The sequence below is a fragment of the Pipistrellus kuhlii genome, unplaced genomic scaffold (assembly GCF_014108245.1).
Source record: "Pipistrellus kuhlii isolate mPipKuh1 unplaced genomic scaffold, mPipKuh1.p scaffold_m20_p_29, whole genome shotgun sequence".
Taxonomy (NCBI): domain Eukaryota; kingdom Metazoa; phylum Chordata; class Mammalia; order Chiroptera; family Vespertilionidae; genus Pipistrellus; species Pipistrellus kuhlii.
This window is the reverse complement of record NW_023425528.1, coordinates 685027-698551: the sequence shown is the minus strand read 5'-3', so window position 1 is coordinate 698551 and position 13525 is coordinate 685027. Positions and strand designations below refer to the sequence as shown.

The window sequence follows — 13525 nt, the reverse complement described above, 5'->3', positions numbered from 1 at the left end:
TCAGAGACCCCGCCTGCTAAATTTCCTGATTGACTCTGATTGGAGCCACCTGGATATGGTTCTTACCAGTAAGACATTTATTTCTGGTTCTGTGAGTGCCCATCTAGGGTCTCTGGACGGCTGGACAAAGCGATACTTCCTAGACCAGCTCCTGGTGCACGATGGTGCCCGGCGATCCTCAGTTGGTTGTCCTTATCTTTTGTTATTCTGTGGAAGGGGGAGCTTGATCACCTCCCCAGAAGTAAAAAACTCAGACTGTCTGGTGTATAAATGTAAGTGTGAGTTTGTGTGAAGTGAAAGCTACTTTGTGCTGTCTAGGTATACACATGAGAGTATTTGTTATCTCTTTCTATTAATTTGTTTAAAGCTAGGGTGGACCTGCTATGATTGAATGCAAAAGTCTTTGGCAGCTGCTGAGATGCCTTTTTCTCAGAGTCTTTTGCTCTCAGTCAGAGAGGGAATCAGCCCACTTAGCTAATAAACATTTCTGTCTATGTTTATATAAGTAAGGATTTCAGTTTTCTCTAATTTGTGAATTTGCTGTATTAAATTGAAATTTTAAAGACCTAGGGTTAATCTGAAGGTATAAATTTGTGACTTTTCAAAGAGCAAATACTTTTATTTATGACTTTCTTATCTCCTTTGGGTGGTCTGAGAAATCAATAATAATAAGGAGGAGGACTTAAGATCCTCTAGGAGTCTAGGGGCTTAGAGTAAAAATCTATGAGGGAAAACAGTGGTTACAGAAAAAAAAAAAGTATCCTTAAATGTAAAAAGCCTGGTTATACAGGATCTCAGACCTCTTGATTTACTTCCTCTGCTAAGGACAGAGTAAATGGTTAATGCAGAAAAGGAGGGGTGGAGGAGAGAGGCGTCGCTGGGGAGAGCAGGAAGAGAAGTTACAACCCGCTCTGCTGGCAACCTTGGCTTCTTACTTACCTGAACTATCCTAGACTCAAGGTTTGTTTGCAAAACACAGGGGATCTTCCTCTGCCCCATTTTATTACATCTTTGGCAGTGGTGGAATATTCAGCAAAGGAACTTTAAGATATAATATCTTTAAGGCTGACTAGTTTAAGATTTAAAAATCTGTCTCTCAAAAAGAAATGTTTTTACCTACTCTTGGTTTTATCACTGAAAGTCTAGTTATATTTTCTTGAAAAAGTACATTTTAAAGTTATTCATAAAAATTAATCTAAAAATGCTAACTGTTCACTTTTAATAATCATTAAAGGATTGAGGTTTCTAAAAACACACACACACACAACTAGGCTCCCAGGAGCCAAGCGGAGGAAATATGGAGCTAAAGTCCGCAGGCGCCTTGGTGATTTAAAACTGGGTGCTAGGCAGACTCAGCCCCCTGAGAGCCAGGTGAAAGAAGTGAGTAAGGGGGGCTGAATGCCTGAGCTGCTTATAGTGGCCCTGAAGGAGGACGCAGCAGCTAGAAAAGCGGGGGACAGCAGACACTAGAGCTATCCATTACTGCCCAGTGAGTAATGAGTGTTTTACAACAAGCAATACAAGACTTAGGCCTTTGGCTTGCTGGCTACAGCAGTTAAACCAGAAGCCAGTGACTGCTACTGGCCTTCTGGCAGCCCTAGGAATAGAGCAGTGAGCCTGGGATCTGGAAAAGCAGCAGATAGAGCTAGTGAAAGCTCCGTTTGAAAATGTTCTGTAAAGGTTCAGTACCTGTTGCTGCTGGAAGAGAAGGGGCTGAGATCCCCTTCCAGTGCACTCGCTTGGGAGAGGCCTGGTCACTGCTCTGCCACAAAGGGGACTGGCGGGAAGACAAGGGGCCTAATCCTAAGCCACTGCTACTGCAACTCTGGCTGTTTTGGACTGGCAGCTTAAAGTCAAAGAGCAAAGGAAAGGCACTCTCTCTGGACCTTGGAGCCTTCAGGACTTTGAGATTCTCTAAGAGAAGAAGAGTCTGAATGAGGGATGGCAGAGACTTCCCCTGCTGACCTGGTCACTCCCAACTGCCCTTCCCTGCTGACATGGCCAATCCCACTACCTTCCCCTGCAGGCATGTCCCCCCCCTCCCCAAACTGTCCTCCACTGCAGGCCTGGTCCCTCCCAAACGCTTTCCTCTGCAGGCCATCTTGTGGTGGCCATCTTGTGTCCACATGGGGGTGGCCATCTTTGACCACATGGGGGCAGCCATCTTGTGTGTTGGAGTGATGGTCAATTTACATATTATCTCTTTATTAGATAGGATTATATAGGATACTTTAAACCTGAGACTTTAGTGTAAAACTATAAAACAGAGGCAATATTATCTTTAATCTTTCATAATATTTACCCAAATAACTTTCTACTTTTAAGATAACTATAAATAAAAAATCATTTTAATATGCAGATTTCTTAAAAATTAGAAGTTGAAAATGGAAGATTACGTTTTTAATCAAATAACCTAAGGGTAATTTAATTATATACCTCACATTAAAATCTACAATACAATTAATCACAATTTGACATATCCTACCTTTTATTTTTAACTATTTTAAACTATGTTATATAAAGATTCTATCTTAAGTAAAGGTGATATTATTTTTAAAAGATATCCTAGAGAAATATTACTTTCTAAATAAAACGTTACCTACTAAAAATAACATGATATAAACTAATCTAGACTCTTAAACAAATTACTTTGAATATCATATTGAAGTCTATTTTTCCATATAGTGAACACATACACATGCTATCAAATACTTACAAAAATGGATGCTGTTATGTTGAGAGAAAAGGTAGAGAGAGTTAAAACAAATCTCAGATTAATTTTTCCATTCAACTTTATTTATCCACAGTTTGCATCGGTATTATACATTTAGGGTTCCATTTACTTTTAATTGCATCAGAAAAATCAATCATGATAGATCAGTGGCCAATACAAACATTTCTGAATTCTTCCAAAAATTCCATTAGAAAAGTCAATAAACTAGTATTCTGTAAAGATAGCTATTAAACAAATGGTTATGCATTTTCACTTTTCATTTCAATTCTAATTTATCCAACATCACTTCTTTCTTGTGTCATACAGTAATAAAATTTAGGAGAAGTATCTATGTACTGCATTTTTAGGGTCTAATAAAATATTTTAGTTTGATTATTTACCCCTCTTCAAATCACATATCCAATTCAAATAATGACAATCATTCTCAATTCAAAATTGATGAAGTAAATATATAATAACCATAACACTTGCAATTATTAAAAAGTTACTAAAAAAAATACATCAGAGCCTTGATATAATATCCTTGGGTAGTAGGATGTGAAATTGCCTCAGAGGTGGTGCTGCCTTTTGGCACTATAGTAAATAAACTTCCATGAAATGGACTTCAGATGGACCCATTCTATGTAGAATTTTGCTTTGTAGTAAAAAATGCTACTGTGGAGTTTCAGGGTAGTTTCTCTTTAAAGCAAAAATTAATTGATAAGTAAGTGAAATGCAATGAGGTCATGGCCTATAATTTCACTAATATTTCAATAACAATGAAACAGAAAAATATTTATATAACAAAATCTAGATTCCTTATAAGAAGAACCTTATAGCACAACTATGAAAACAGTATGATTGCTTTAGCTTTTAATGATCATTTTATTCGTAGCATTATCAAATTTATACAATAAAAACTAACAACTGAAGCATTCATTTATCATTTTTTTACCTTTATTACCCAAGTTTTCACTAGGGAGATTATGTCAATGAAAGTTGTTTATTTGTTTTTGGGTTTTTTTAGATCCAACTGAAATATTTAAATTAATAACTAATTTAATTTTAAACCATATAGTTATAAGAACCTTAAATTCTTTAAAAGCTTCAATTTGACACTTGGGGAATGTAAAAAAAAAAACACACACAACTATGTTCTAAAGATAAATTTTAATTATATGGCTTCATGCCAACTGATTCAAAATTTTAAGAGTTGTTTCTAAATCAGCCCTTATTAAACCATTTGGCACAATACTTTTTGTCTTTTCTGTATACCCTTTGAAACACCCAGGCTAACATTTTTAATAAGTTGCATACATTTTAGGAGGTAACAAGTGCAAATAATCACATATTTAAGATATGATACTTGCTTGACTACTACAAAAGTAATACTAAGTTTCTTCTATAAGAAAGTTATTCATCACAGTAATGTTTTTAAAAAAATTCTTGCACTACTACCAACGTAAATTTTTCCAACTCAAAATTAAACAAAGATTTTATGTAACAGTATACTTATGAAAATATTCATGGAATGGTCTGTGTTCAATTAAACATCATGTTAGTTGAGGATCATAACATTTAGAGGATCCACATATGGCCAGATTTTGAATAAAAACATATTCCTCAATTGTTGCTCTCTGAATCTGAATATAAGTAAAAGCAGCACACTGATGTAATATTCCTGAAAGTCAAGATATAAACCCAAACTTTGGCAGTTTTATAAAAATGTACTTGATAATTAGTACTTTGCTAGTTCTCAAAAAGCTTACTGCTTTGTGTAACATTTTCAATACAGAAATAAAATACTCTTCAAACAATACATTTTAAAAGATGATTATGTTTTGCAAAATTAAATAGCATAAATTAAGCACATTAATATTGCTTTTTGACAACATGAAATAACCAATTTAAGGAAAATTGTAATGGACTAAATTGAAAAATCACAAATATCACAATGTGAGGCACATTTAAATCCTCACATATTATATTACTGGCACTACAAAATCTACTAAAATATTTTAAAGTTTCACTGATTCCATTAATACATAAAAAGAAATTGCAAAATGTTTAAGACTATAAAAGAGTCATCAATTACACAGGCACTTCACATGTAAACAATCTACAGTACAACTGAAAATATTTTGGCAACAACCTATAATACTAAAAGAATTTAATATAAAGTTGTAATTCTGTATTCTCTACTCCTTTTTTCTAGAAAACTAAGACCAAACATTAAAGAAATTGTATATGAACTAGAATTAGAAGCGTATTAAATACTCAAATGTAGAATTACTTAAATCGGTTAAAAAAAAAAAAAGGAAAAAAATGATTACCTTATCCAGATGTTAACTGGAATGTATGCTACATTTTTATTAAAAAAGTAAACCTAATGCAATTATTAAATTGAAATCATATTTTAAATTTACCATCAATTTGATTTTTAATTTAACACAATTTTTAAATGGCTTGATCTAATAAAATTACTTTAATTAGATTAAAACTTCATGAACTTGAGATATTTGAAATAACTTCAAATAAATGAAACTATACACTTATGACTTTTAGGTGTTATATTAAGCCATAGAAAGCTGAGATGCCTTGGTTGTAGGTAATTCAAGAAGAGCCTGAACTGTGATACCAACTTTCACAAGACCTCTTTCTTCCAAAATATGATGAGGCAAACAGAGTCTTTCCTGAAAAACAAAATAAGTGGTATCTGAACATTTGTTTTTAAATAGTGCAGTAGAGCCTAAATTAGTCAAAATTGGATTTTTTTAAAAATAAATTTTTATTGTTCATATTATTACAAATGTTCCCTTCCCCCCATCCCCCGCCATTGCTCTCCTCCACCAGGTTCCCACCCACCCTCTGCCTCCTCCCCGCCCCTCTCATTGTCCTCATCCATAGGTGCACAGTTTATGTTCAGTCTCTTTCCACATCCCCCTCTCCCCTTTTCCCCATGAATCGTCAGTTCACTCCCCTTCCATACCTCTGATTCTATTGTATTCAACAGTTAATATTGTTCATCAGATTTTTTTTTAATTTCCTTGGTTTTTAGATTCACTTGTTGATAGTTATGTATTTGTTGTTCATAATTTTTATCTTTATTTACTTTCTCTTCTGAAAGAACCCCCTTCAGCAATTCATATAATTCTGGTTTGGTGGTGGTGAACTCCTTTAGCTTTTTTTTATTAGCTCTTTATCTAACCTTCGATTCTGAGTGATAGCTTTGCTGGATAGATTATCTTTTGGCTGTAGGTTCTTACTATTCATCACCTTGAATATTTCTTGCCATTCCCGTCTGGCCTGCATGGTTTCTGTTGAGAAAATCAGCTGACAATCGTATAGGTGCTCCTTTGTTCTTGCTGCTTTTAATATTCTCTCTTTGTGTTTTGCTCTTGGAATTTTAATTATGATGTGTCTTGGTGTGGTCCTCTTTGGATTTCTTTTGTTTGGAGTTCTGTGCGCTTCCTGGAGTTGTAAGTCTAATTCTTTCACCAGGTGGGGGAAGTTTTCTGTCACTATTTCTTTCAGTATGTTTTCGATATCTTGCTCTCTCTCATCTTCTGGGACCCCCATAATTCTGATGTTGGTTCTCTTGAAGTTGTCCCAGAGGTTTCTTACATTATCTCCAATTTTCTGTATTCTCTTGCCTTCTATCTTCTGTGAAGGAGTGTCTTCTCGCTCTTTATGTTCCCAATCTTTGACTTGATTCTTGCGATCTTCCCTTCTGTTTTTAGGACTCTGTATAATATTTTTTATTTCAGACAATGTATTCTTTATTTCTTGTTGATCCCTTATCATTTCTTGTTGATTCCTTATTAATTCTAGTTGATCCCTTTTCATATCCTCATAGGTCTTATCGACCTTTTCTAGGAAATTATTGAAAAACCTTATAAGTGTAGATTTGAACTCTATATCCAGTCGCTTTTTGTCCTCCATTTCTTTAGTTTGTGATCTATTTTGTCTCGGCATTTTCGCAGTTTTCCTGATGGGGTGGGGTTTCAGGGTGGAGCCTACAGCCTTGGCTTCCGTCAGCCCCGCCCTATGCTGTTCCTGAGTCTCAGTAATCCCCAGGGTCCTTCAGTACTCCTTGCAAGCACCTCTGAGAGAAAGGTGCCCTCGATTTTCGCCTGCTACCAATAAGTCTAGGCTCTCCCCCAATGAGCCCTGTATTGGGGTTCAGTTCAGTTGGAAGTGGAGTTGGCGGTGGCGTTCAGAGCAGACTGGAGCCCCTGTCTCCTTCCATCCAGGGCAATCCTGCAGCACAGCCAACCTTCCCTTCTTTGTGCACAATGTGCGCGCCTCCGGGACCTCCTTTCGCTGCTCCCCCGGGGTTCCGCCTTACAGCCCAACTCCCTCTGTTTGAGCCTGGGTCCCCGGGGTCTGGCCTAGAACTGGGGTTCAGAGCAGTAGGAACTGAGGCCTAGAACAGTCGGAGCTTTTATCTCCTTCTTGCTAGGGAACGCCAGCCAGGCACTCAGCTGCCCCGCCCTTCCTCTCCGGCTCCGTCCTCTCTGCACAAGCTGAGCGTCTCTGTACCTTAGGCTTTTACAGCTCCTCTGCTCTTCCTTCTGGCCTTCTCCTTGCTTCTCATTGTAGAATTTACAGTCAGTCGACTTTCTTGTAGTTGGGTAATGTCCATTTTATATTTTAGTTGTATCTTATTGAAATTGTTGTGTGCAGCTGCGGCTAAGTGTCTACCTGTTCAGCCATCTTGGATTCTCCCTCAAAATTGGATTTTTAAAACATGCTTTCTATAAAACTTCAAGCACAGAGCACAAATTGTAATCTAAAATGTGTTTATAAAAGTAGACTTTTATGGTATGGGATTCTATTTTATGGGCTGTATTTGATCTGTTAATCTTATCCACCTGAATAAGTATTTTAAAGTGAGATGATCATGCTAAAATGTTTCCTAAGCTCTTGTGCCAGAGTATAAAGAACACTATATTTCCAACCAGCTGATGGGCCATGTAATCTGAAGTATTAAATTTATTGAGTTTCTTTATCCTGAAGTTAGAACTGTATGAGAAACAAACAGAAGAGTCAGTATGTGGAGGCACTCTGTAAACTGTTCAGTCCATGCAAAATTGGTCACTCTGGTTCTACCAGTTCTGAGGTTCCGTGGTATCTAATATATATATAGCACTTCGGTACTTTTCTTGACTTAAGGGTACTTCCCTCCAGCTTTTAGTGATGCTGTGTTGCTTCTTAGTTGCAATAGTCTAGAATTTGAAAAATTACAACTGCCTCCTCTTCTAAGCACATCACATGTGCCATTTGATCTTCAAAACTATGAGAAAGAAGTTTAGAGATAACTTTGTATTAGGTTTTATTAGCCTTCACTTATCCTCTTGTAACATCATAAGGTTTTCCAAGGGTTCTGTGTTCACCCTTTTTTCATTTTACACAATATCCTCTCCATGGTATTGTCAAAGCCTTATCAAAACTGCAGGGATTAACTGGTTTATATGTATGTATACAACATCAAATAAATTTGGTAGCTATTTTTGAAAAACAAACAAACAATGTAGTCTACTGCTTCAGTTGGAACACCATTCACCTCAGGAAAGCAGTAATGAACGCAGTGGGTGGCAGACAAACAAGCTATGAGCCCCATCTAGTTCATAACTTTGTTTTAGTTGGGTGAGAAAGTGTTTTACAAACCTGCAAACACTTTAAAAAATATGTTTATTGTTGAGAGTATTACAAGATGCCAGCCCCCCCTCCCCCGCCATTATCCCTCTCCATCCAGTTTCCACCCTACCCCAGGCCTTCCCCATCCTATTGTCTGTGTCCACAGGTAATAGGCATATAAAATACTAGAGTCCCAGTGCACAAAATTTGTGCACTCGGGGGTGGGGGGTGTCCCTCAGCCCAGCCTGTGCCCTCTCGAAGTCAGATATCCCTCTCACAATCTGGAGCTCTCATAGTCCAGGTCTCCTTGCTCCTCACCACCTACCTACAACAGTGTTCCCCCTATGGTAGCGCAATGACCACCAGGGGTAGCTCCTGTGTTGAGCATCTGCCCACTGGTGGTCAGTGCACATCATAGCGACCTGTAGTTCAGCTGTTCAGTCAATTTGCATGTTAGGGTTTTATTATATAAGACTTGGTTAATCTCTTCCCATACCCTCACTTCCCCTTCCCACTGAGATTATCAGTATGTTCCATGTTTACATGCCTCTGGTTCTATTTTACCATCAGTTTATTTATTTTATTATTTTTTTGTTCATTTATTTTTTTAAAAAATATTTTTTTATTGAATTCAGAAAGGAAGGGAAAAGGAGAGATAGAAACATCAGAGGCTGTAACCCAGGCATGTGCCCTTGACTGGAATTAAACCTGGAACCCTTCAGTCCACAGACCCACACTCTATCCACTAAGCAAACCCAGCTAGGAGAGTTTATTTTGTTCATTTAGATACCTTATATATTTATTTTGATTCTTAGATACAATTGTGGATATACACTGAGTGACCAGATTATTGTGATCTCTGAAATCATAATAATCTGGCCACTCAGTGTATATTCTATATAATAAAAGGCTAATTTGCAAATGGTCCCCTCAACCAGGAGTTTGTCCACTTGGCCGGCCAGGCCGGCCAATTGCCCCTGTCCCCTCCACCTGGCCAGGCTGGCCGGACTGCATCCATGTACAAATTCATACACCGGGCATATCACTCTCTCTCTCTCTCTCTCAATACACACACACACACACACACACACACACACACACACACACACTTCTCTCTCTATGAGAGAGAGAGAGAGAGAGAGAGAGAGAGAGAGAGAGAGAGAGAGAGAAAGAGAGAGAGAAACACAGAGGGATTATACACACACACACACACACAAACACACACACACACACACACACACACACACACACACACACACTGAGTGGTCAGAATATTATAGGTTCAGAGATCACAATAATCTGGCCATTCGGGGTATATGTATATATTACCATTTTATTATTCATATTTTTGTCTTCTTCCTCTTCTTAAAGAATACACTTCAACATTTCTTTTTTTCTTTCTTTTTTCTTTTTTTATAAAGGTATTATATGTGTACATATCTTACCATTGCCCAACTACCCCAGTTCCATACATGCCCTCACCCCCCCAACGTGTTTTGCGATCATTGGTTATGTTTATATGTATGCATACAAGTCCTCCAGGTGATCTCTTATCTTTGCCACCTCTCCCTAACCTTCCCACTGTAATTTGAATGTCTGTTTGATGCTTTACTGCTTCTGTATCTATTTTTTTTTATTCATCAGTTTATAATGTTCTTTATTATCCATAAATGTGTGAGCTCATGTGGTATTTTTCTTTCATTGACTGGCTTATTTCACTTAACATAATGTTCTCCAGTTCCATCCAGGATGCTGCAAATGGTAAGAATTCCTTATTTTATCTGGCAGCATAGTATTCCATTGTGTAGATCACATGTGTCAAACACAAGGCCCACGGGCCAAATCCGTCCCGCCAGGCCTTGCAATGAGGCCTGCACCGCGCTGTCATCACTGCACTCCGCTGCGTTTCCATCACAATGACAGTTTATGACTGTTCAGTAAACCATTCGGCCCGAGATTTAGGCTGGATTTTAGATTTTGGCCCCTTCTCTGATTGAGTTCGACACCCCTAGTGTAGATGTACCATAGTTTTCTGATCCAGTTATCTGCTGATGGGCACCTAGGCTGTTTCCAAATCTTAGCTATTGTAAATTGTGCTGCTATGAGCATAGGGGTGCGTATATCCTTTTTGATTGGTGTTTCCAGTTCCTTAGGATATTCCTAGAAGTGGGATCACTGGGTCAAATGAGAGTTCCATTTTCAGTTTTTTGAGGGAACTCCATATTGTTATCCACAGTGGCTGCACCAGTCTGCATTCACACCAGCAGTGCAAGAGGGTTCCTTTTTCTCCACATCCTCGCCAGCACTTGTCTTTTGTAGATTTGTTGATGATAGCTATACTGACAGATTTGAGATGGTAACGCATTGTTGTTTTGATTTGCATATCTCGGATAATTAGTTACTTTGAGCATGTGTTCATGTGTCTCTTGGCCTTCCTTCTGTCTTCTTTTGAAAAGATTCTATTTAGGTCCATTGCCCATTTTTTATTGGATCACTTATCTTCTTTTTATTAAGTTTTATAAATTGCCTGTAGATGTTGGAGACTAAACCTTTATCAGTGATAACATTTGCAAATATGTTCTCCCATACAGTGGGCTTTCTTGTTGTTTTGTTGATGGTTTCTTTTGTTGTGAAAAAGCTTTTAATTTTGATGTAGTCCCATTTGTTTATTTTCTCTTTATATTCCATTGCCATAGGAACAGTATCAGTGAAGAAATTCTTTCAGCATATGTCTGAGATTTTGCTGCCTGTGGATTCCTCTAGTATTTTTATGGTTTTCTGTCTATGTTTAAGTCCTGTATCCATTTTGAGTTTATTTTTATGTATGGTGTAAGTTAGTGATCTAGTTTCATTTTTTTGCATGTGTCTGTCCAATTTTCCCAACACCATTTATTGAAGAAACTGTCTTGACTCCATTGTATGCTCATGCCTCCTTTGTCAAATATTAATTGGGCATAGTGGTTTGGGGGTCTTTTTTTATTTTTATTCCAGGTGAATTTTTGAAGAGTTCGTTCTAGGTCTGCGAAATATGCCATTGGTATTTTAATAGGGATTGCATTAAATCTATACATTGCTTTGGTAGTATGGAAATTTGGATGATATTGATTCTACCAATCCATAAACATGGTATGTTCTTCCATCTGTTTACATCTCACTCTATCTCTTTTATCAGTGTGCTGTAATTTTCCGTGTATAGGTCTTTTTCCTCCTTGGTTAAGTTTACTCCTAGGTATCTTAATTTTTTTTTGGTATGATAGTAAATGGGATTGCTTTTTTAGTCTCTCTGTATGTTCACTACTGGTGTATAGATAGGCCATAGATTTCTTGGTGTTAATTTTGTATCCTGCTACATTGCCAAATTCATTTATTAAGTCTATTAGTTTTTTGATGGAGTCTTTTTATGTACAATATCATGGCCTCTACAAATAAGGACAGCTTTACTTCTTTTACAATTTGGATGCCTTTTATTCTTATTATTGTGTAATTGCTACAGCTAATACTTGCAGTACTATGACAAACAGGAATGGTGAGAGTGGGCATCCCTGTCTTGTTCCTGTTCTTAGAGGAAATGGTTTTAGTTTTTGCCCAATGAGTATGATGTTATCTGTGGGTTTATCATATATAGCTTTTATTATGTTGAGGTATGATCCTTCTATTCCCACCTTGTAGAGAGTTTTTATCAAGAAAGAGTGTTATATTTTGTCATATGCTTTTTCTGCATCAATTGATATGACTGCGATTTTTATCTATCAATTTGTTTATGTGATGTATCACATTTATTGATTTGTGGGTATTGTACCATCCTTGCATTCCTGAGATAAATCCAGCTTGGTCATGGTGTATGATCTTTCTGATGTACTGCTGGATCCAATTTGCTAGAATTTTGTTGAGGATTTTGGCATCTATGTTCATGAGGAATATTGGCCTGTAAATATCTTTCATTGTGTTGTCTTTATCTGGTTTTGGTATTAGGGTGATGATGCTGCTTCACAGAAGGAGCTTGGAAGTATTCCTTCCTCTTGAATTTTTTGGAATAGTCTGAGAAGGATAGGTTTTAGTTCTTCCTTGAATGTTTGGTAAAACTCCACTGTGAAGCTGTCTGGCCCTGGGCTTTTGTTTGGTGGAAGCTTTTTCATGACTGCTTCAATTTCTTCCATAGTTATTGGCCTATGGAGCTATTTAGATTCTTCCTGATTGAGTTTTGGAAGGTTATATTTTTTTAGAAATATGTCCATTTCCTACAAGTTGTCCAGTTTGTTGGAATAAAGTTGTTTATAGTATTTTTTTTTTTTAACAAGCCTTTGTATTTCTGTGGGGTTTGTTGTTATTTCACCTAAAGGTTCATCAATCTTGTTTATTCTTTCATGGAATCAGCTCTTGGTTTTGTTGATCTTTTGAATTGTTTCTTTGGTCTCTATGTTGTTTATCTCTGCTCTGATCTTTATTATTTCCTTCCTCTGCTTACAATGGGCTTTTCTTGTTGCTCTCTTTTTAACACTTTGAGTTGTAGGGTTACCATTGTTCATTGTTTTTTACAGTAGGCTTGTAGAGATATGAACTTCCCTCTCAAGACTGCTTTTGCTGTATCCCATAGACTTTGAATTGTTGTGTTTTCATTTTCATTTGTTGTCATGGTGATTTTTTCTTTCTTCCTTGATCTCTCTGGAAACCCAGTCATTTTTTAATAGCATGCTGTTTAGTCTCTGTGTTTGATTTTTTTGGATTGTTTTTATTGTAGTTGATTCCTAGTTTTGTTCCACTGTGATCTGAGAATGTACTTGGTATCATTTCTATCTTCTTCAATTTGAGGAGACTTTGTCTATGTCCCAGCATATGGTCTATCTTTAAAAATGGCCTGTGTGCACTTGAGAAGAATGTATATTCTCTAGTTTGGGAGTGGAATGTTCTGAAGATGTCAATTAATTCCATCTGGTCTAGTGAGTCATTTAGGATTGATGTTTCTTTGCTGATTTTTTGTTTAGAGGATTTGTCCACTGGTGATAGTGGGATATTCAAGTCTCCTACTATGAGTGTATTGCTGTCAATCTCTCCCTTGGTATTCTCCAGGAGTTTTTGTATGTATTGGGGTGCTCCTGTATTGGGTGTATATATTTTTACCAGAGTTATTTCTTCTTGTTGGATTGCTCCCTTTAGTATTAAAAAGTGGCCTTC

General features: G+C 37.0%; 1 protein-coding gene across 3 annotated transcripts in view; it reads right to left on the bottom strand.

Annotated features, from left to right (window-relative positions):
* Nucleotides 1-2774: 2774 nt before the first annotated feature.
* Nucleotides 2775-13525, bottom strand: part of LRCH2 (leucine rich repeats and calponin homology domain containing 2) — a 127733-nt gene continuing 116982 nt past the window's right edge. For all 3 annotated transcript variants that reach the window (XM_036454450.2, XM_036454451.2, XM_036454452.2), the window contains one exon: nt 2775-5406. In XM_036454450.2, the coding sequence (XP_036310343.1) occupies nt 5287-5406 (120 nt within the window). In that variant the 3' untranslated portion in view covers nt 2775-5286. The remainder of the gene's footprint in view (nt 5407-13525) is intronic.